Here is a 23,880-nt window from a genome sequence, read left to right as displayed (position 1 = left end):
TTGTGAAGTTATAAATATTGTTTTGGTACGTGAGTGTAATCGGTAATTATCATGTGTATTACTTAGGTACTTCCATGCAAAGTGGCCTAAATGTTAGGTACCTTCTGACAAAAAATCCTTCACAATAACAAAACCAGCCATCATATTTCCAAGTATAATTCTTTCATTTCTAACCATTCACAGCTCATATAACTACGTTATAAATATGCTCCCTCCGGTTCAATTTCATACAATTGGATTAAAAAAAGGGAGAAATGTTGTAAATTTTTATATGGAATTGGACTGTATATATGGAGTACAACAATCTCGTGTATCGGTACGTCAATATGATGCTGTACTAGTAAGTCGGGGAACATTTTGGAGCTTGAAGACCTTTAGACTTTAGCTTGAGAATACTCTGTAACATTTATTTTGTTTCGATATCACATTCACATCATTTACACATCCTCCGCAATATGAACAAAAAAGAATGAGGAATTACAAGGTCTATCACTATATACATATGCCTTATACCATTATACAACTCATAAGTGTACACTAACTAAACATCGAGCTCGGTTTCATGTGGACTAATGTCTACACTTTGATGTTTGACAGTTTCTTCTCCGGTGTATTTATTCTGCTGCAAAAATGAAAAACAGGGCTAATTTAACTTTATGTGAAATGAGTCAAATGACCCAAATAGCTGATTGCAAGGACTACTTGAATGCTTACCTCTGCAGACTGATCCACCGAAAATAAGTTTATTTTGCTTGGATTGAAGGCAAATTCACTGCATAAGAGATTTTTAGGTTAGTCATTATCATTTTTTCAATAGCTTCTAAAACCAGCCGATTATATGTAGATATGTAGTCGCTGAAGGATGCCAATAAAGCAAAAGTGCAGAAAAACATAGAATCGTTTTGACTATTGAAGTCATTAAGAAGCACAGCGTGCTAACCAGATGGAATGTCCTTCCATAAAAAGGAGAACGAAAAGCTAAACATATTTCTTACAAGACATAAAGATTCTTGTACACAGGGAGACGGAGTATACCAGTTAGATACAGCAAGCTGCCAAACATATGGTATAAAGAACTCTTCAGGATGACTTTCTTGTTCATATGTGAAACGTAGTTGAGTGAACATCTGACAGAAAGTAGAGTTTTAGATAAGTGATGGGAGGTATACAATGATTTTCAGCATAAAAAGACCATAAATAGTAGAAGTCCAACCTTCATGCCATCACCTCGCCATGATCTACAATTGTTGACAATAACCTGGAGAACCTTCTCCACTGACCACTCACCGTCTACTTCTTGTGCATCCATACGACTATTGAAGAAATCTATAACCTACGAATTGGGCAGCATGGATAAGAGCAAGACAAGAAATAACCAAACGGGCTGAACAAAACATAGCTAGAAAAAGGAACAATTAATGGCAGATTTAACAAACTAATCTTCTTGAGAATCATAAGAAGGGGATTAGCTGGGTCCTCTGCTTAGTGGCTGCCTAAAATTTAATAGTCGCTTTCAGAACTTACTGTGAAAATGTTTTCAAGCAATTCGTTAAATCTTGGATGATTTCTGAAAGGCTGGAACACCTCCTGTCTGTGCATTACTGCATAAACGACCTGGACACATCCAATTTTACAAAATCAAGAAAAATAAGATAGACCACACACGTGAAATCACAGATAACTATTGAATTTAAGAGGGCATTCAGAACCTCTGGATTCTGTGGAAGGGAATATGTCAGGATAGCATTAATTATTTCCAAGACAATCCGTAGGAAATCGGTATAAATATGCAATTCCATAGACTGCAAAAAGTTAACTCTTTTCAGCAAGATAGCTTAGTAAGGTGATATAAGCAACAGACAAAGTTACATAAATCACTCAAACCTAAGCATGCAAGAACATACCATAGCTTCTACTATGCCTTCTTCTGCAGAGGCGACGTTACTTATTTGCATCTTGTCATTTTGTATCTCAGCTAATTTTGTGTATCTGGTACCAATATAGGTAAAGCTATAACCATCACTGCCTGAACACAAACAAAATTATAGCAAGGAAAGGGCGAAGATAACATACTTGCGCGAAAGCATATGAAAGAGGCTAACTAGTCTCTGAGAAGCATATGCATCCAAACGGTGAGCATGAGGAGCCATGTTTGCTAATGCTGCTAGACAATTTGTGTGGAGATAAATATCCTGTCAGAGAAAGCCGTTAAAATAAGTGGCCAAAAATGAATAAGGAGTCAAACAAATATGTCCCAAATCCCAATAAAAGATAAGTTTAATACAACTCTGAGACTGACAAAAGAATAAAACGAGACATGTAGACTATAAGCACCAACCAAGAAAACACAGTAGAGCATATTAAAACTGTAGAAGGTGATGAGCCAACCCAATATGCAGATCACTGGCTCGTCATAACGAAGGGTTAATATATTTTCAGAAGTTCCAATCAACTTAATCCTTAACCCTAACAAGTCAAGAGTGTCGGATTGGTAAGTGTCGGGTAAGTATTTCATTCCCATATCCTTGACTCCTTGAGTGCTGCAATATTGGACACGGGTATGGCCCCAAAACCGAAGAGCTGAAGTAACATATTTTTTTGGCCAAGTGGACCAACCACCAATAAAGAACACATGCACGATTATAGTTTCCGGATTGAAGAGCTTGAATACATTGCATTAATTAGCTATACTAACATAACAGCACCCTACCTGAAACACATGCATCTAGTACCCTCAAAGCTACATCAAAAAGAGAGCTTACAAACTAAGGTTAGTTAATGGCAGCCGGTGGTTGGGGCATTATAGAAGTTTTTATTAACCAGAACTCTTAAGCGTATAAAACTTTATGACAGTGCATGCGTTTTTATTGATAAATATGCACATGCTGGACTTGTGCCTATTACCTGAAGCCTAGATAAGTTGTACTTAACAGTCCGTATGAGTACTACAACCATCAATGATCCGAGCGATGTACGATGAAGGCGACGTTCCTGATACCAGGGCACATTTGGTAGAATCTGCTCAAACAAAGAACCCAAGGATAAGGAAGAAGAAAAATGAGAAGAGCCCGGGTTAGGGATGATTAGTAGCCCCATAAGCCAGGAACACGCTATAACCATCAAGGTTCTACATCCTCAGAAAAACAAACTTAAGCCAGATCACAGAATCTTACCAGCTTGTGAATACTTGCGTTGAAAGTAGAATCCTGACTGAGAATGAGAAGGATAATCAACAGCATATAAATCTGATTTGATGTCCTTGTCGGAGCATTGTACAAAATTTCCAAGATAGGCATCAACTGGTTCATCATATGTACAACACCCACATGTTAGAATCTTTGTTACTCAGACACGCCGACACGTGTCGGTGTCTGACACGTGTCGGACACGGCTATTTGGTGTGAATTTTCCTGTTTTGTGGTCTAAATTGAAGTGTCGAAGTGGCGTGTCGTGTCGGACACCGACACGTGTCTGACACGCGACACGACAGTTAAGTGATGTGTCGGAGTAACATAGGTTAGAATAAATGCACTAGCAATCAATATCTATAAGATCATACTCCGTACAAATCAGCAATTTACATGTATCTTCAGCACTATATAAGGATCTTATATGATCATATCTTATACAAGCACCATTAAAACATGCAGAATGCTAAAGCTCTAGCAACACAAGAACTGAAGTAAAAACAAATTCTTAATGCTATATGTCAGATATAGACAATATACCAGAGTATCAAGATCTGTTCGCACTAAAACATATTCCAGGAAGTCTGCGTTCCCCTGCACTAAAGAATAAAGCAGCAGGGCAGCACCTTCATCAGCTAAGCACCTGAAACAGATTCAGAATTGGAGATGAATTAGACAAACTGGGTTCATGTTAACCTTTCGAATGCTAGGCAGCTCAACACTTTTAACAAAGCTTAATGACAGATCAAATCTTTTGAAATGATGTACAAATTAACCAGAGTAGATTACAATGAAATAGAAACACATCCTTCATTATTTAGGCACTTTGGAGTTATAACAACCTTTTGCAAATGCCAATAGAGTATCCCTTTTAAAGGGTATGTTGACAAATTATCTTGATATATGAGCAGTATAAAGTCTACACACAAACAGGGAAAGCTTTACACACACAACTAGGGAAAGTTGATAAACCAATCAACATAATAGTATCATACATCTTTTGCCCTTCTCACACTTAAAACTCCCATGGTAGAGGTAGAGTTGATACATTCCTAAACAAATATATCTATAATCCAAAATAACCAACAAAAAACCAAGCATTTGTTAGAAAAAATGCATTTAACCTCTGATATTTATTTATATTGTAAACAAAGAAATAAAGTTAGACGGAGCATGATTTAGAAGACCAAAGTCTGGGAAACCAGACTGTCACGATGTAAGCTAAAAAAAGTTGCACATAAACATATGTTATACACACGCACACACTCATATGGGGAGACCAGACAAGAAAGAGAGTGGATGATTAGGAGACTAGCAACCAAGCATAAGGTTGTTGGACAATACTTTATGCAATAGACGTAAAACCTTTCAACTTAGGAACTGAAGAAGTGTTGCACATTAATTCTCATTCACTTAGACTGTCGTACTGTGGATACTTATCCAGACTCCAGACTTTAGTGTTGTGACTCGGTGCTACATCTCATGCAAGCCCAAAAGAATTATGAATAACAGCATATGTTGCTTTTCTGTCTACTTGAAAAACAAACCAAAATAAACAATTGATTGCCATCACAAGCTTTTCAGCGTTCTAACAACAAAGAATGAAAAAGAAAATAACTAATCTCACTACGCTATAATAGCTACATAACAGCAGCACGTCCGATCTGAGAATATATATTAAATTAGGGGCTAAAGCTGTAAGGATGGTATTTCTTTCTTGTTAATTGTGGGAAGGGTGACAAGGGAGTGTGCTATTAAGCCTAGAGTAGGCCTGTGAACAAGAAAATACAGCAGGAGTCCTTTAAAAGGGCAACTCTATAAACAAACACACAAGCACAGCAAGGCTCATAAATCTGTCCCACGCACTTGTGAACGAGGACAATATTTTACAAACTGAAACTTATAGTCTCTCTATTCATTAGAGTTCATTACATTATGTATGGCACAAGTTTTAACTTTTACACAAGGGGGGAATGGGAAGGATAGATAAGTCAGATGTAGAAAGTAGAATTGTTGGAATTTAGTTTGAAATTTTGAATATGCCAAAAAGAAAAATGCAGTAGATTTTATGAATAAAAACTACTTTGTATATGTTACTACAACTTTACTGAGATACACAGAGCTGAACTTCACAATCAGTAGTTTTTCCAACACTATGGCTGAGGGATTTTAAAAGGGAACATCGAGAAAAGGGTTTTAAAAATAGAGAAAAGCTCAGAATGAGAAGACAAGCATAATCCTAACAAAAATTTTAGATAAACCATGGTAGGGGTAGCACTCACATGCCTAGAGTATCATAAAGGGAGGCAAAGGGTAGCCTCACAAGCGGCCCACAATGAGCATTCCCCTCAACATCAGTCCGATCAACTGCACATAAAAAACTAATCAGCAGAGCTTCATAAGATCTGCCTGGAAAAGCAAGGATAAAGACTGCGCTTACATTCAACGTCCCTTGCATTTTCCAAAGCCATGTTGTACGGATTTTCAGAGAAATGTGTTTTCTTTTCAGGCACGTCTGAAGCAGCCTTGTCATCCTTTTGGCCCTTGAAAGGGTCATGAACAACAATACATTTACGAAAATGAACAAGAATTAGAAGCAAATGGAGACTGCTCTTCCCCAACAAAACTCTTGATGCTTCGTAGTTTGAACCAACAAAAAGATTGAGTGGCAACAGCACCAAATTTGCTGTGAGTACAAACAGAAGCATCAGACATACTGGCCAGGAAGGTTGACAGGGTGTTGGTAAGCAGTAATAAGGACTTCAAGTTTAAAATTCTAAAAATATATGAAGATTAGAATAATAATCATTGCATTTCATTCTGCAATTATATTGGCATGTTTGAAAGGAGGTGATGTAATTGAATCTGCAGTACCATGTAATTGAATCTCAAAAGGCTGAACAGGGGTGACATGAGGAGAGAGAAAGAGATTAGGTTGAAGTGGAGGCGAACTCCATCACAATACACTGAGATCTCAACTCAACATAAGCTCATGCAATCATCTACACTCTCCTCATAGTGACGCCTCACTACATTTCAATTCAGACCTTTTTGTTTGAATTCGATCCCATTACATTGTAACTGGGATTACAGAGAGAGAGAGAGCGAGAGAGATTAGGTAGCGGAGGCGATCCCCATTACAATGCGCTGGGATCTCAATTACATCGCAAATGGGACTACCCTTGTCAAAACATGCAATATACAATATATTTTCCTGCTTCACTTGAAAATTTCTATTACAGTGACAAAAACAACTTCTCGTTGTGCACTACATCATTACGGCACTGCTCTTACACTTCTACATTAATGTTTACATCTTTCTATATTATAGAAGACAGAAACATCAAAAAGAGATATTAGACTAGTAGGCAAGATGGAGTTCCTCTCAAGGTGGATAGGGGATCATATACTTAGACCCACTACCCCCTCTGGATCTGATTGGGTCGATGAAATGTGGGCCGGGGGCTGGGAGCCACAGGCCACTGCAGTACTCGGGTAATGTTTTTGACTAAGGCATAAGAGTACTACAATTCCTAAAATGTTGTCTGCCACTCTAAGTTCTAAAATCTCAAATGTCTACCATCTCCTTCACTTCTTAATTTCTTATCTTCCACAATCCCAAATGTTAATCTACTTCTCTCGCCGGTTGTCGATAATCTCAACATGTTTACGTGGTGATTAATGATAACGACATCCATATTCAAAACAGGAAAAGAGCAATGCCGTGAGTCGTGACCATCAAATAATCTCCATATACTTTTACTAATTTTTTTTTTCAAAAACTATCAAAATCATGCAATCTGAGAGGAGACATAAATATTAATGGTATCATTACCCGCAGCAGACCCAACTTTTTGCAAGACACCAGGATGACTCCCTTCAGAGAATGATTCGCCATTGAAATTGCTACGAGGTTGGGAAATGTAATTCATTAGTAGTATATGAACAACCATGGCAACCAAAGAAGCTTCCTGAAAATCAAAAGGGAGACTAAGTGAAATCTGTTGTGATCTGAGGACTTGATCATTACAAAAGATTATATGCAACAAATGAGTGGTCATTACCTGTGCCATAACAGCATTGGAAAACGGGTGAACATCTTTTGGTCCAGGAGAAGGCCCAGACAAAAGCTGAGTGGACATGGCAACCATCATGAAGTTAAGAAGTTCATAATGAAGACGGTATGTGTGCGGACTGGCAAGCCAAAAAACAGTATGAGAAGAATGATCAAATTGCATTTCACTGAACAGAATTCAACTTTTTACTCAGAATACCTAGCCTCGACTTTGCAAATAAAGTTAAGCACACTGTGGATGACAAAACTTTCAACACTCTGACCTGCATTTCAAAAAAAATTATAGGGTAAAAGCTGCAGTTAGACCATGCAAGGTATGCACAAAAATAACATAAAGAAGGGATGCAAAAGGGTAATATCTCCCCTCGTATTCTTTCCTGATAGCAGATGGAAGAAAGGTATGGGATCTATCCCTATCTTATTATTCAAAAAAAAAAAGTAGCATAGAAAGAACTTTGATCCCCAAAATTATCTTCCCTCACCCCCATGGTATTAAATCTCATTAGAGAATTCATCTTAGAAGCGGTCGTGATGCCAAAAGTATCTAAACCTCACCCTCCCTCCATGGTCAGTCGTGATGTGGTGTCACCCCAGATTCACTACCATTCCCCTTCCCCATAAAGCATCCACTGTGTGTGTTCCCCTTATGCACATCTACTTAAAAGGAATCATACAAGAAGTGATATCAATTAACTACAACACCACTTGTACACTGCCCACAAATCCGAAAACACTGCACTAAATCACTACAACATCCTACGAGACATTCCGAATATGACTGAAGTCAATGCATTCATTACCTTTTGAAAATCCGCTTGGTACAGCCTCGTTCTCATCCAAAGCAAGGTACAACTCTTCAAAGTTATCGGTCTGGCTATTTTCAATTGCATACTTCAAAAATACAGAAGACAAGTGAACTGCATTTAAAGCCTTGGCAAAAGAAGTAGATGGAGCATCAGAAACTGATGTGCAATCTTGCAAACAGCATGCAAAGTGGATCAATAGCTTCGCCATATGCCTTGTGTGGCAGTTGTTCTGTACTGAAAGAAGCAATTAAAGAAACAAAGACACAAGTTATCTTTCTCAGCTCTTACCGCAATACCCCGAAATATCAAAGATAAAATATTACCAAATCAGGTTCCACAAGAAACGATGCATACGACACCACCGATTTGTACAAGTAACAAATATTCAATTAAAGTTGAAATCCTGCTCAAAATGGAGTAAAATCTAAATCGTTTTAACATCCTTTGTAATGATTACCAAGAAAAGCACACATAACTCCAGGCTGTTGGAAAATGCTGTAATCGAATAACTTAATTAATCCAGCGCCCTTGAACTAAGAACATCCGACTAATTCTCATAAGTCATAACCAGCTTCATCAGGAATTAAGAACATCCTTCATCTTCATAACGTGCGTAATAAGCTGGAATAAAGATCCTCAGAGAGATAGAGATTCATTACTTCCTTTTTACCCTAACAACTAAACGAAAGAATACAAATGCACAACCATTTTCTTCAACCACAGCGGTTGCAAGAAAAATCTTTCAGGCTAACATCCTCAAAAAACATTCTATTGTTAATGCTAAGCCGTACCCGGCTCCATTATGATAAGTACGAGTATAGGACTACACCACCATCCACAACCTTCAATTCTTCTTGCCTTACACCGTTACAAAACCCTACTAACAACCTACCTCCTCCGTCCCAATCATTTGCTTACCATTGATTAGAATACCTCTAACAATGAATATAAAAGGTAAACAATTGAGACGGAAATAGTATTTCATTAATTAACTACAATAAATCTAAATCATCACTTCATAGTTCATCCCCCCTCGCTCCACCACCGCAATAAACAAACCCGGGTTAAACCCTGCTAAGCAATATCAGTTAAACTAATCACATTGTGCATTTCTTATCACCGAGTCGATTACCTTGATCACCATTTTCAAATTCAAATTAAGAATCCGTTTCCACTACCACTAACTCCAACATAAAGCAATCAACTAAACAATGTCACGCATCAGAATAAAAGTCAAAAACATACTTTTTTCCGGACAGACATTATTTTCCGAATCATTTATTTACCGTTGATTAAAATACCCCTCACGCAACAAAAAAAAAAACAATTGACTGAGACGGACCTAAAGAATGGCAAGCTTGGAGAACACGATTCGGAGGCCAATGAAGGTGAAGAGGAAGCTCGAGCAATTTATGCCAAAACTCGGAATTCATAGGAAACGTTTTCTCACCGACAAACGTACTGATTAAATACTCGGCCGAGTCATCGGGAATGTGACTCGGGGTAGAAGGGGCACCGCCCATTGGGAATTGAACGGAATCGGGTGACTCGGGCGAGGGGAGTGGAGTGGAGGTCGGGAAGTGAGTGGACTCAGTGGGTGATGAGTGAGTTGAACTCGGATGGCATTTGGAGATTTATGAAGGGATGGAGGTAATGGGAATTTACCAGATTTGAGAAATTAGAATGAGAATGGTCTTTCTGTTTTTGGGTCACGGTTTGGGAACATTGCACCATTACGCTTTCACGCGTCGCATCGACGTAAAGTCGTAAACTATGGATTATAGACTACTTTTCTATACTTGAGAGTTGGGTTGGAGATCTCACAATGACCGACGAGTATTGGAGTCGAGATCGTCTTCATATTCTAAAAGCACTAAAATTTGGGAGAGACGTTCTTTCAATAAGTTATTGAGAGACCAGTCTTTCATACCCTTTTATTTGTATTTCGTGACCATTTTATTGTTAGAATTTCGTACCTATTTACATAATAAATAATAAATATACTTATTTTATCTTTAATCATGATTTGTACCTATTTTATTACCTTTAGTACCATTTTTTTCTTAAAATTGTAAAATAGTCTCTCAATAAATTTTAGTGAGTGACCGTTCCTAAGGAGACCTACTCTTCTAAAAGAAATGGAATGCGTATTATTTTTTCAACAGTCCTAATTGCATTCGTACAATATCGAACCGTAGGTTTACCAAGAAGATAAAATTGTAGAGTTAATGGACGTTCTTTATAATAATGATAATTTGAAGATTTATTTTTAAAAAAATTATTCTAGTTTACCTAATATTATTACTCAACTTCTTTTTTGGGTAATAAAATAGTTGGAAAAAACAATCTTAATTCGACTAGGATTCTTGGACTCGTAATCTATATATAAATAGCGAGCGATAGATTACAAACCAATTTAAATATCACTAAAAAGTGAAAGAGTTGCATCTTGTGTTCACAACTTTAGATCAACCTAAGAAGAAAAGATGGCAGTAGAGTGGACCGGTGACGACCATTGTACAATCAAAGACTGGATCATCGGTTCATTATTTTGTATCGGCATAATTTCGTGTATGGCCCTCCTAATTTACCTAGGCTTAATGGAAACCCCTCGTCCGTTCAATTTCGAAGTCGTGTCATTAGATATCGCTTCCATGACAATCTCAAACGATAACAAGGGTGTAATAGACTCGGACCTAAACATGACAATTTCTTTAATTAATAAGGAACCGGTACTATTCGAGCCGCTCAAGGTATCATTTGAGTACAACCATGAGTCCCTATCGTCGACAAAGGTAGACGCTTTCTACGCCACGACTGGAGAGACGAAGACAATAATGCACTTGCGGATGACGGGCAAGTCCCCTCAACTTAAGGACATCGATCTAGATTCAATTGCTAATGAGGTAACGATCAAACAAAAGTTGGGGTTTGAAGTAATAATCCGGGGTAACTACTGGAATTTAGCCAATATAACGCCTTCTAAGACTGGCATGAAAATTATTTGTAAGATTACCAATGTTGGTTTTTTAAATCGACAAAATCTTACCAACGGAAGCATGCTCGACGGTCCGGTGCATTGCAAATAGATTCGAATTTAGAAGAATTACATATTTTGATGTGTCATTCATTCGTTCTAGTCAATAATTTACGTTTACTTAATAAGCAAGATATATTTTGATACACGATGAGCCCATGATCATATAGTTTTCTTTAATTATTTATCTTATTACTCCTTTTTAATGTGTTGGACACCAGAGTTGTTATTATTTTGCCATAATATTTGATGTGCAAGCTAAGTACTTTGACTTGCTACTTTTTTATCTAATTTTAGTTCGTTTATATTCTTCTGTTTGGTCACTTGTTTATCTATTTTGTTTTACAATTTCCTCATTCGTTTGTTTACTTTTCACCTTTCTATATTAGGAAAGTTTTGGATGAGTATTTTGATAATACACATATTATGGTCTACTTATAAAAAAAAAAAGTGGTCCCCCTCCCCTTTTCTAATATTATTAATATTAGTATTATTATTAATATAATTAATAATTAATAAATGGGTAATATTAAATATAGCTCTTATTAGAAGCACAAAAACTCCGGAGAGACGCTATCTCAATAGCGTTATTGAGAGACCTCTCACATGATGGGGTGAGGGACCCACTAAATTTCTTTTTTTCCATATTATGTCTCCCACTAAATTAGTGAGAGACGGTCTCTCATGAGACCTACTATATTAGAAGTTGGGATCGTATTTAAGAAGTTAAATTTCTAAATTTGTTATTAATATAGGAATTGATGACAAAATTACACAAATACTAATGCAATTAATAACAATATTAGGTATTAATTTCCTATTTTAGCTAAGGGTCGTATTTGTCATTTTCTTTAATAAATAATAATAAATCTTTCATAGTAAATTTAGTGGCTTAATTTTTATAATTTTAAAATAAATGTATTTTTATGAATATGCTCACTCGAAAATCAAACCGTGATAAAAAAAACGGAGGGAGTAACTTTGACATGTTGTTATATCCAAATTATTGACGCCAAGAAACATTAAATTTACAAGTGAAACCCCAAGAAGTTAGTTAGTTACAGTAGTTAGTTATAACTAACAACTTTGTACTAACTGATTTATGTCTCACAAGTTTTTTCTATCATTTCACGTACCACTTTTTTTCATGCTCTAATCACATCTCACATAACACTTACTACATTGTATCTAAAATCTCCCTCGTTCTACAATTTTCTCTCTACGTACTTCCTTAATATTCCGATCAACTATGGCGGATAATAATCTTTACGGTAAATATCTTTTCTCCATCTTCTTGAATTGTTTAATTTTGTAATAAACTACCTTCGAGTAATTCATTTTTTTTGTTCTATAACATTTGATAGGACCGGTATATGAGACGTATTACGTACCTTTGAGTTCAAGCGAGGAAAATCGTGAGTTAGGAAGGTAAACATTCGGTAAAATCGTAGGAGTAATCTTTATTGTGTTAACTCTACAAAATTATTGAATCTACGTAAATCTCAAACATCCTCTATTTACTAAATGAATAGGTGAAACTAGGAATTTTCCCGCTCAAATCACCACCAACTACAAATTGGGCCTTAATAATAAATAGGTTTGGTTATTCTCAAATATTGGGCTTAAATTTTTGTTTATTCTATACAAAAATGTTGGCCTACTTTATAATTCTTATTTCTCAATATTTGTAGAGAAATATATTATACTTAAATATATTTTAAACTACAATATATTTTACGTATGCTATATTCCATGATATATGTCACATTGTAAGGTTACTATATATTTTAACGGAATTATTTTTTCACATACGGACTTTACTCTTTCACATACACTTTTTCATAAACATTCCATGTTATACCCTTTTTTCTAACCCTAATCAAATTAACTCAAATTTATACCTTTTCCTCTTAAATCGAACTTAACTACTCTATAAACTTAATCGAATCTAATTACTTTACAAACTAGAACAATGAACTATAAATCGAACTTAATTACTCTACAAACTTAATCGAATCTAATTACTTTACAAACTTGAACAATGAACTATAAATCTTCCAGTAGTGAAAGTTTTAGATTTATCAATAAGTGAAATTAATAAAATTCATTAAATTCATTTGTATGCACAATTATTCGCATATTGGAATCAAACATTGGTCTATGCCTTTGTCGCCAAACTTTTACATTGCTTGAAAATTCATTTCATTTGTGAATAAACTCCGCGTAGCATCTGGCAGATTCGGAGGATTCATCTTTCTTGTTATGTATATATGAAAGTTTACATTTGTTTTGTCTTGGCTGCATATATGGGACGGCTGGATTGGGCGGTGTGATTGGGTGTGGGATGGCTGGAGTAGGTGGCATTTGGTAGTCGGGACGGCTGGAGGCTGGAGTTGGTGTGAGTGAGTGGTCAGTTTATCGATTGTGAAGGGTTGGTGGTGGTTAGGCGGTGGTGATGAAGTAATAAAATGACAAGGACAAAACTGTAAAAAGCGTATGTGAAAAAGTAAAATCCGTATGTGAAAAAGTACATCCCTATTTTAATCATATCATTATTATCACATTTTAACCATAAATATATTTTAATTATTATATTAAAGAATTTTCTTCATCACAATTTTCTTCATCTCTTATTTGAAAAATACATCGTCGAAATACTAATTAATGTAATTTTATAAAATACGAAATCTCCCTAAAATACATCACCAAAAACACAATATTTATTAAAATTAGGCCTCGTTTGGTTGCCCGTTGGAATACAATTCCACCGGAATATCGAATTCATGGGATTTAAGTTCCCACATCAAATTCACGTGAATTAGCTAAATCCGTTTGGTTGCTGATGTAGGAGTTCAATTCCACGGGAGTTTGCAATTACCTAGGGGGGGCTAGGTAATCCAACTCCTCCATTATGGAGGAGTTTGAAACTCCTTGGAAAATAAAACTCCCACATCATGGCAAAAAATGAGCAACCAAACAAGTTGCAATTTTCTAATTCATGGGATTTTACAACTCCCATGATTTAGAAGGGGCAACCAAACGAGGCCTTAGTCAATGTAATGATATTTTGATTTTCGTATGTAAAACTGTACTCAATTTTTCATTTTTCTATCTTAATAGTTAATAGAACACATCAATATTTTAGACTTTAACAGTAAATTTAAAGCGTAATTATTAATGATGCTAATTTCTCAATATATTACAATCTAAAATACCGTGCGAATGCACGGGATCTACACTAGTGTTTTATTAATTGTAGGCCATGTCGTAATAGGTTGGCATTGGTTCTTGAAATTGCTACGGTTGTTCTTACATTGGCGGCCTTTACAGTAGCGGTCATTTTTGGTTCCATCTCGCTACTCCACGAGAACGTAAGTACACTACCTTAACTTCGATCTTATTATTCTAATTGAAAACCTATACTATATTTATGTTGATGTTGCCGTCTACAATTGTAAGGCTCTAAATTAAGTACGGTTGTAGTATTTGCGTATCTTAGTTTTACATTTTCCTCTCTTTTCTTGATCTTTATACCAAGAAAATGAAACAAAATCATGAAGATGGTACGTGGAAGTATGGAATTTTAGTGTATGTAAATTGATGGATGGGATACCTAATTATAGTTTTGAATTGTAACTAAAACGTTGTCGTAAGTATTGCGTGAGACGGTCCTATTATACATATAAAGACAATTCATTCATTACGAAAATGGACCGTCTCATAATGTGATATCGTCTAACTCTATAATTTGTGAAAACTTTATAAATGGAGTACGTATTAGCCTTTTTTTTTTTTTTTTTGCGAAAATGGATCGTTTCATAACGTGATATATATCGTCCGAATCTATAATTCGTGAAAACTTTATAAATGGGGTCAGTTGGTAGCGTATTAAATAAAATGGTAAATTCGATATTAATTCAGTGTAACACGTTCTATAGTATTAGTTTTAGTTAATTAGTTAACACAAATTCTTATTTGTGACGGAGGGTATCCGTCACAAACAAGAGACGGGTACCATATTCTCTCACACAAAACCCATAAGGGTGAGAGACAAAGCACATGAGGTGGGTGCCCACCTTGTCCCCTCTACCCATTTCCACTTACATAATACCCGTCGCAAGATTCGACCCGTCGCAAACAAGACTTATTGATTAGTTAATTCCCGTCCATCCCAATTAGTTTGTTTACTTGTATAATTGTATTGCAGGGTACTGTTGCAGTGATGGGTGCGATAATCGGGATATTTGCCTTAACAGCTTTATGCTTCTTCGGCTGCCTATGGTGGTTGAAGCGGAGAAGATACACTGATAGGATACTCGTATGAGGCGGGATCACTTTGATCGTTGGGACAGTACTCATTCATTATTGTCAAGACATATAGGATCATCATCATAAACTTGGTCGTGTTAATTCGATGTTGTTCATAGATTGATTGTTTATTAGGATATTATATAGTCTTCGATATTTTAATTAATACTAAGACTATATAATATCCTAATATTGTTATATCGAAAACTCTTGTTAAGCCTGCTTTTTGGGTACAATATCATACAGTATGTGGCCTTGCTTATTTTTCTTCTAAGCATTCGAAACACAGCTACTTATGGGCTCATTTTATTGTAATGAGAGGTGGTTATGAAATTTGTGAAATCGGCTCGGCTTATAGCTTAATCATCCAATTATTTTGATCAAGTCACGGGCTTTTCAGCTGTGTGGTTTTCGGTTGTTGCTGTGGATTGGTCGTTAATGTAAGACGGTCTCTTCTAAAAATGCGATAATACACCTGCTAAATCTTGTTACTCGTTTTATATATGTCTAATACGAATTGTTAGAAGAGACCGTCTTACAAATTGTATTGTGCGGGGTCATTGGTTTATCACGTATGTAGTCATATTTCCTTGTATTTGCTTGGTTTCGTCCATCTAGCAACACAAGCGCGAAAAGTATGAGAATAATAAACGGTGTCTAGCATCTATAGATGAGTATGTCTGTAGAAACTTGGAAATAAGACGAATTCCATCGCTCACATGCATTCTCCCCTATCTCGATCACCATAGACTCGTTGAATGCCATCCAAGGAGCATTACTATTTAGGCGTCCGGGGGTGCCAAACTCATCCGGACTTATACCTTGCGCAAAAGCGACCTTCAACACACAACAAAGCGTTTATTTAATATACTACTGTCTTAAAATTCAAAAGCTAGTTTTGAAGTTTATACATATAAGATACCCTCCCTTCAAGAACGCCTGTATCGGTGTTTCTTTCAGGAGAAAGCGTACAAACTTGACAGTGTGAGTGTTTAAACCAGATCCCGATAAATGCAAACAAATTACAGTCATACAAGTCTTCAAGCAAACGAAAATCCCATGTATAACTAACTATATATGTAAAGAGTACGACACATTTTTTCATAAGTTTATTTTCCGGACAAATCCATTTGTTCATGCTGCAGCATCAACAGCTTGTGTAGATGTACCCTTGTTCACAAAGTTTGCCACATACTCCTTCCTGCGAGCATAAATATTCGATAAAGAGCAAATAGAATTTTGAGAAAGATATTCAGATCTAAAATAGGTTTAGTTGCAAAGCATACCTCGCAGGCAGTTCATCATTAGGTCGGTTATGAGGAGTCCAAATAGGATCACCAACAAATAGGCGCATGGCCTACAGGGATTTGTGTCCAATATTAGTATTCGGTGGAGAAAATTCATTAAATTAATAAGTACTCCAGGGCTAAGAGAGGCTAAGTAAATGAAACAGACGTAATACATAAGAATTAAAAGAAAATGACACTTTTACAGCATATAATCCTGATACTAAAGTAACAACAGTTAACGATGTCAAATATGATAAGATTGTATCAAAAATTTTGATCTCCTTCAGTCTTCCAACGCACCAGATATAGTTTTCGTAAAAATCATACGGAGTACTATAATGTATGGTTCAGCCACTTTCTACTTGTAAACACATGCCACTTAAAAATAACTCACTCCATCCTACATGTATTGTCCCTGTATGACTTTGGGGGTTACATTTTATCTTCCATTTCCCACCGCTGATGAAATCCATTTCTCCACCACCGTGAAACCCAAAGTCTAACTATGAGAAAGCATCCATCAACCCATAACAATCACCCACCAGTAACGATATAAGCCAAACGCCACCAGCTTCAACAATCACCAATCTCATGCAGAGCAACTTAAGTGGCGTTGGCGTGTATTGCTCTAAATGCCAGAAGTGGTTCTAGATTGGATTTTCCGTCTACAAAACTTAATCCTAAACCATTTCCAGAAACCATTAATAATCTCTGATTTTTAATATTCAATTTAGGTCAGGGGTTTAGTTATCCCGCAACCCTGTGTTCGGCACCAAAGTGGCAGTTGTGACTTATGGGATTGAGAACGTTTGAAACGCTGGGGAGACCATGGTAGTAGCGTGTGAGGTGTGAGAGGTGAGTCAACAAGAGAGAATAAAAGATCCCTCAAAAGAGGCCTCAAGTGAGTAAGAGACTGGAAGTTACATATGATTATTGGGTAATTTCTTATTTTTGCTATTTTTTAGCCAAATAAGTTTTTTTAAATAAATAACCCAAGAGCATTTAAGATCACCATGATTCCCACATAAGGAATACAAAGGTAGATGATGTAATTTTATCTATATTATCAAGTGTCCTTGGGACACTTGTTCCACTATCCTAAAAAACTTTATCATATTCGTATATTGTAAGAAAATATTGGTCAAAGCCGACATCGTTGGACCACAAAAGTCAAACCAGGAAAATAAGTTGGGATGAAAAAACATAGAAGCTCTACTGTCTAATACAGCACTACTAGAGTACCCATTGCTAAAATCGTCTTTCAGTCCATAACACAAGGCATAACAGATAAGAGGTAGAGAGGATGCTGCAGCTGCACGTTACTATTCCCAGGTCATTCAGCAAATATGCAATTTTTTAGCATTTCTGAAGCGGAAAATAGTTTCCAGCTTCAGAAAACCCAAAAATGGACGCAAGTCAAATTTCCATCCAGCACAACTGCTGGTTCAATATATTGCATTGAAGTACTTTCTACGTCGCTCAACTACTGAACTACTACCTAACATGTAAATCACATTCTACAACAACCATAATGTGTTGAATATTTCTGTACACGAATAATCAAAGCAGCATAATGATTAATGACTATACCTTAATGTAGTTGTCAGAATCTAGAGTGAACCGATGGTAAATTCCAGCAGGCAATACAATCATTGCCCCTTTCTTCACCCAGATTCGTATCCATTTATCATCACGATTCCTAACATCAAAATATCCTGCATAATGGAATATCAAAAGTTGTCAGTTATCACCATATTTGAAGGACTAACCCCACTCCCTCACACCCTTCCTTCAATTCCTGGGAAGCAAAGTGAACAATAAGACGTAAACTAAAAATGAAAATATTAGCCCTACCACTTCCAGCTACACAGTAACGGATCTCTTCGTCAGTGTGAAGATGTTCCTCGAAAAAATTCTTGATCTTCTCTTCATAATTTGGAAGCTTTTCCGGGCAAACCTCACAAAAATCCTGAAGAGACAAAGATTTACGATGACTTCCTTAGAATATAAAATGCTACGTTTCCATATGAATATATGATCGATATTAGAAAAACAGGCTACCATGTAAGAATATCCACGGTCTTTTCGGATCTTCTTCAATTCCTCATCAGTTTCATAGTTGTCAGCATCTAGCCGCCAGCTCGTTACTCCAAGTTCTGTGTGTGACAGAAGAAAAGTTACAGCAAATTAACATGAAAGCTACACTATCATCCCAAACGCACACGCTCATACCCCTAGAAAGAACAAAATGTAAGACTTGATGAGAATTTTGAGGGAAGCTTCAAAGATTATACCGTCAAGTTTCTCCAAGGAAACATATTCTTTAGGTTCCTTGTGATGAGGAAGCCTCTGATCCTCGTCACTGTCGTCCATGTACCATGCCTGGATGACTTCTTCCCTGGGATCCTATACAGTTGGAATATACAAGGCCCATACGATACATTAGAAAATTCAGTGATGAAGAGATTCGGTGTGTAAATGCTGGAATTACATGTTAAAAGAAAATGACGAGCGTGTTTTTCCATTTCTCACTCTCTTGTCCAACAGTGACTAAACTAAAACTAAAAGCATGAGAGGCACAGAGATATATCTACATCTGTAGGTCAGTCATGTACGTACGTACAAACATTTATGATCTAACTGTCAATCTGTCATTAATAAGGTCCATAGAGTTTTTTAGCATCCAACAGAGTTATTATAACGCAAAAATAATGCAAGTAACATGGTCCGTGTGACCGTGTCAAATTAATCAGCGGATTTCCTAAACCATCAATCATTTCGTCATCCAAATATCCAATATATCAGATCAATACAAAACGACTATGACGCAAGTGAAATGTTCAATACAATAACAAGTCAAGTCAGTAATATAGGTAAGCTGAAAATAGAACTGGGCAATAGCAGTAGAGAACCATCCAAATGACAATCGATGAATCGAATTTAGGTTCAAAGCCAAGTGACCAAACATAGCAACCAGTCTATGATTAAATGTGCTACAAACGTATAATGATAACTAATGGGCCCAACCGTAGTGAGATAGTGACACGATCAGATTAACATAATATCAAAACCAGAACATGTAATTTGAACTTCAAGTTACACTACTCTGCTCTTCCACTTTTTAATCAAATAATTAAGGTGGTGTTTTCATGACTTTTAACACTTCTATGAGCAACTGGCCCAAGGCGTTAACCGGGCACAAGACGAACAAGAATAGGTTATGCAATAACCAGCGTGATCATCCTCCCTAACAAACCATACCTATTTTAAATTCTACTTCGTAAATTTTACTTCTTTCGTCTCAATCATTTGTTTACCTTTGATTAAAATACGTCTCACAAAGGATAAATAAGGTAAACAAATGATTAAGAGTTAAGACGGAGGGAGTATAATTTATTTTTAATAAATTTAGGGGCGATATAGCCACTCCACAGACTAGTATTCCTGATCACCCTAATAAATTTAGGGGCGATATAGCCACTCCACATGACACTTTGACACTTCATTTTAGACCAAAAAATTGAAAACTTTGCACAAAATAGACGTATCCGACACTCGACACATGTCATACACGACACCCGTGTCGGAGAGTTGGGGGACACAATAGTATCAATCGACTGCTTTTTCATAATATAACCCGAAACTCAATTCTTAATAGATCAACCAAAACCCATGTCTTAATCAAAACAACAAAGCAAATCAAACAAGGCATCTGAAGGGAACATGAATACAGAATACTCAATATCAAACACACAGCAAAAACCCAGAAGCATAAATAGCAAATTATTATCAAAATAGCAATAAAATGGGAAAATAATATAATTACTATCTCCGTCTCAATCATTTATTTATTTATCTTTTGTTATTTGTGGAGATATTTTAATGAAACGTAAATAAATGATTGAGACAGACGGAACTAATGAAAAACCATTAGCTGATTAAAATTGGAGAGCTAACCTTTGGTAATTCGGACACCATATTTTTGAAATCGAGATTGTGTATAGGGTTGGGTGTTTGTGAATTGTGAGGGGTTTTGATGTTAGATATTGGGCGTGTGGAGGTTGGAATTTGTGATTTGTAGGGAGGATTTTAAAGTAGCGTACACCCTCCGATGGTTGTCGTCAGCCGTTACGTTGTCAAAAAATCCAAAAACCCGGTATCCGGTTCCAAATAACTTTATTAGTTGGAATAGTTTAATTTTAGAGAATGATTACCAATTATATAAACACAAAATCTCTATTTTCTTACCTAATCAAAAAAAAAAAAAAACACAAAATCTCAATTTGACACTATCCGTTTAAAGTTGTAGCCGGATTAAATATGTCACCATTTTTATAATAGGACAAACAACGAGTGAAATGGTGAAAGTTGTCTTATTATGAAAGTGGTCTCACATATTTGACCTGTCTACATCTTTAGACGGATATACCCGTCTACAATAAAACTAATTGTTATTGATGGGGCATATTCTGCACCGCTGACCAAGTCAACATACTGAGCAAGGTCAAAGATGTCCACAACAAGTCAACGACTTATACAACTGCCGTCGACCCAATCGGCTTATAGCTGGTCTCGGCGTGACAACCTGATCAAGACACATATCCGCGTACTCATATCCAAGACCCCTCGGCGGTGAGTCATCATGGCCCGCCGGGCGCCATAGGTCCATCTACGAGGGTAGATCGGTCTTTCCACCGCTAGCCACTTGGCCACTTGGCACCACGTGACAAAAGGTGAAAGCGCATAAATACTCCTCAACCTTCATTGAGGAGGAGATCCCACAACTTGAACCTAAATACACTATTCATCCTGAATATCTCCTTATCTCTCTACAATACATACCTAGCCAAGTAACGCAGCTTAATCCTTTAAGTTTACCGACTTGAGCGTCGGAGTGAGTACGCTTGGCACACACCAAGCCCCGCCTTCGTTCATTGTTGCAGGAGAGGCCGAGAGGGACGATAGAAGCGAGAAGGGTTCAATCCAAGACATTATTCTACAAGCCACGGTGGTAAACGATACTTGCTTCCTGGAATTACACCCTAATAATTGGCGCCGTCTGTGGGGAAGACACTAGAAGCTAGTCACATTCATTCCCAAACAAAAAAAAAAAAAAAAAAAAAAAAAAACAAATCAACAAAAACCCACCCAAAAAGCTAAGGAGATGTCGAAACAACAAGAGATAGTCGTAATTGACGAAAACCGATTTCCGCCAAGATGATGCTTTCAACAACTCGAGTCGTGCGACCCTCCACCGCGGGGTAATCCAACCGAGTTCGGGATGCCAATAATACACGACACGCCGCCGCCAAACAACCAGTCACCATCATGGGACGGTGGTTGACGTAGCGAAACCGAAAATGCTCCCGGACCTAATCGCACACGCCCGCTCACGCTGTCACGCCGACAAGAGCGGCGGAAATCATCCGGGAGACCAGGGCCCAAGACGTGACTCCGAGAAATTTGAACGGAGCACTAGGAGAGGCCGACCCAGTCAAGATGCCGGGGGAGCCCAAAGTGGGCGCGGTAGACCTAAGTCCTTCCCGCACTCGTGGGAGGACAGCGTCCCCGCCACACGAACGAGGCTCACCCCGAAGGAGTCGAGGAGTCCGAGGCTCGGCGAGCCGAGAAGGAGTCCGAGTCGGAGAAGGAGCCCCTCCCGCTACGGGGGAAGGAGCCAGGTTAGGGATGCGAGGAGCCGGTCGCCGCGTGTCGTTCGACACGTGGTCAGGCAACCCCTCAACGCCTATGTCCTGGAAGTCCCGGTGCCAACTAAGCTCAAGCTGCCACCTATTTCATACAAAGGAGATAGTGATCCATCCGACCACGCTGAGGCTTTCGAGTCTTACATGTCGGTATGGGAACAAATTGATGAGTCTCGGTGCCGAGTATTCCCAACAACTTTGCATGGGATGGCTCGGAGCCGGTATAAAGGGCTTCCCGACGGCTCGGTGTACTATTACGCCGACCAAGGACGCCTTTCTAGCCCAAAGACTCTTGCAACAAGAGAAGAGCCGTAGAGACATCGACCTCCCGACTATCGAGACGGGGGGGCGAGTCTCTCCGGAGCTATGTGAAGAGGTTTGATGGAAAAGTCCAGATTCGAGAAATTAATCCCGAGCCGCGGCCTTGGCGATGAAGGGCCTCCCAAGGGAGCCCTAAAAACGAGCTCATCAAGAGCGGAGGCCTGGGCTTGGACGCCGCCAGGAAGTTGGCCGACCAAGCCATCAAGGTGGAAGATTATCACAAGACCTGGGTAGATCCCAGCGAAGCCGAGCTCTCAGAAAAGAAGAGTCACAGGCAGGACGGTCAGGACGAAGGACGCCGCGACAACAACGGTTCGCAGTCCGATGGAAGACGCCGTGAGAATAATAGATCGCGGTCGGAAAGATCTGACCGGAAGCAAGACTCGGCGGGCGTCGGGTGGAATTCAGGAACGTACCACCCGAGGCGGTATAGTGAAAAAACCCCTCTCGTCGTATCAGCCGCCGAGGTCTTCGCCCTGAGCAAAAACGAGGGCCAGAAGTGGGAGAGACCCCCCAAGCCAAAAAGTGACGGTGACACGAGCCAGTACTGTGAGTACCACGGCCATACCGGCCATTTAACCAACGACTGCCGCCATCTGAAGAATGCCATAGAGGAACTGATCCGGAAGGAAGCCTCGGCAAGTACGTTGCAAAGGCCAAAAGACCGACGGTTCAGATAAGAAATCCGTCTTCGAGCGGATAGGAGTGATTCATGTTGTCATCGGGGGCAACGAGAACGGAGGGTCCGCTCATGGGCACAAACGACACCTAAACGAGCTATATCAGGCCATCAACTTTGTGCCCAACTCAGGGATCCCCTCTGCAAACATCCCCGATATGACTATTGGAAGAAAGGACTACGAAGGGGTCATCGCCCCTCACAAATGACGACCGCTTGTAGTCAATTTGGACATATCCAACCACCTGGTCAAGAGGTGCCGATTGACACAGCGCATACACGAACATCATGTTTAGAGAGTGCTTTCTCGGCCTCGGCCGAAGATCAAGGACTTGAGCCCCCGCACCAACCCCTATACACTTCTGGGGGCGGCCTGGTGCCGCTGGGATCAATCAGACTCCCGGTGACGTTCGGCGAAAAGAACGCGGCTAAAAACGTCCTAGCTGAGTTCGTGGTCATTGACGGCTCGTCC

At 38.3% G+C, this 23,880-nt stretch overlaps 2 protein-coding genes across 2 annotated transcripts; both read right to left on the bottom strand.

Moving 5' to 3' along the window:
• Positions 1–380: 380 nt before the first annotated feature.
• On the bottom strand, positions 381–9,859 carry LOC141642331 (uncharacterized). The gene is made up of 18 exons (XM_074451110.1): positions 9,412–9,859; positions 8,064–8,303; positions 7,463–7,526; positions 7,253–7,382; positions 7,024–7,159; positions 5,629–5,874; positions 5,471–5,555; positions 3,729–3,831; positions 3,174–3,299; positions 2,905–3,018; positions 2,074–2,192; positions 1,905–1,989; positions 1,710–1,802; positions 1,525–1,614; positions 1,214–1,333; positions 1,036–1,127; positions 715–772; positions 381–622 (listed from the first exon to the last, which is right to left on the bottom strand). Exons 1-18 carry the CDS (start codon positions 9,590–9,592, stop codon positions 542–544), a joined length of 2,163 nt encoding a protein of 720 aa, XP_074307211.1. The 5' UTR covers positions 9,593–9,859; the 3' UTR covers positions 381–541.
• Positions 9,860–16,252: 6,393 nt separating this feature from the next.
• Positions 16,253–20,898, bottom strand: LOC141642329 (acireductone dioxygenase 2-like). Its single transcript, XM_074451109.1, has 7 exons — positions 20,661–20,898; positions 18,998–19,109; positions 18,765–18,859; positions 18,558–18,672; positions 18,294–18,418; positions 16,701–16,771; positions 16,253–16,615 (listed from the first exon to the last, which is right to left on the bottom strand). Exons 1-7 carry the CDS (start codon positions 20,679–20,681, stop codon positions 16,549–16,551), a joined length of 606 nt encoding a protein of 201 aa, XP_074307210.1. The 5' UTR covers positions 20,682–20,898; the 3' UTR covers positions 16,253–16,548.
• Between the last annotated feature and the right edge of the window lie 2,982 nt (positions 20,899–23,880).

This window comes from Silene latifolia, chromosome 2 (assembly GCF_048544455.1).
Source record: "Silene latifolia isolate original U9 population chromosome 2, ASM4854445v1, whole genome shotgun sequence".
In the NCBI taxonomy this organism is placed as follows: domain Eukaryota; kingdom Viridiplantae; phylum Streptophyta; class Magnoliopsida; order Caryophyllales; family Caryophyllaceae; genus Silene; species Silene latifolia.
Note: the sequence above shows the minus strand (reverse complement) of the source record. Positions and strands in the feature narration are given on the sequence as shown.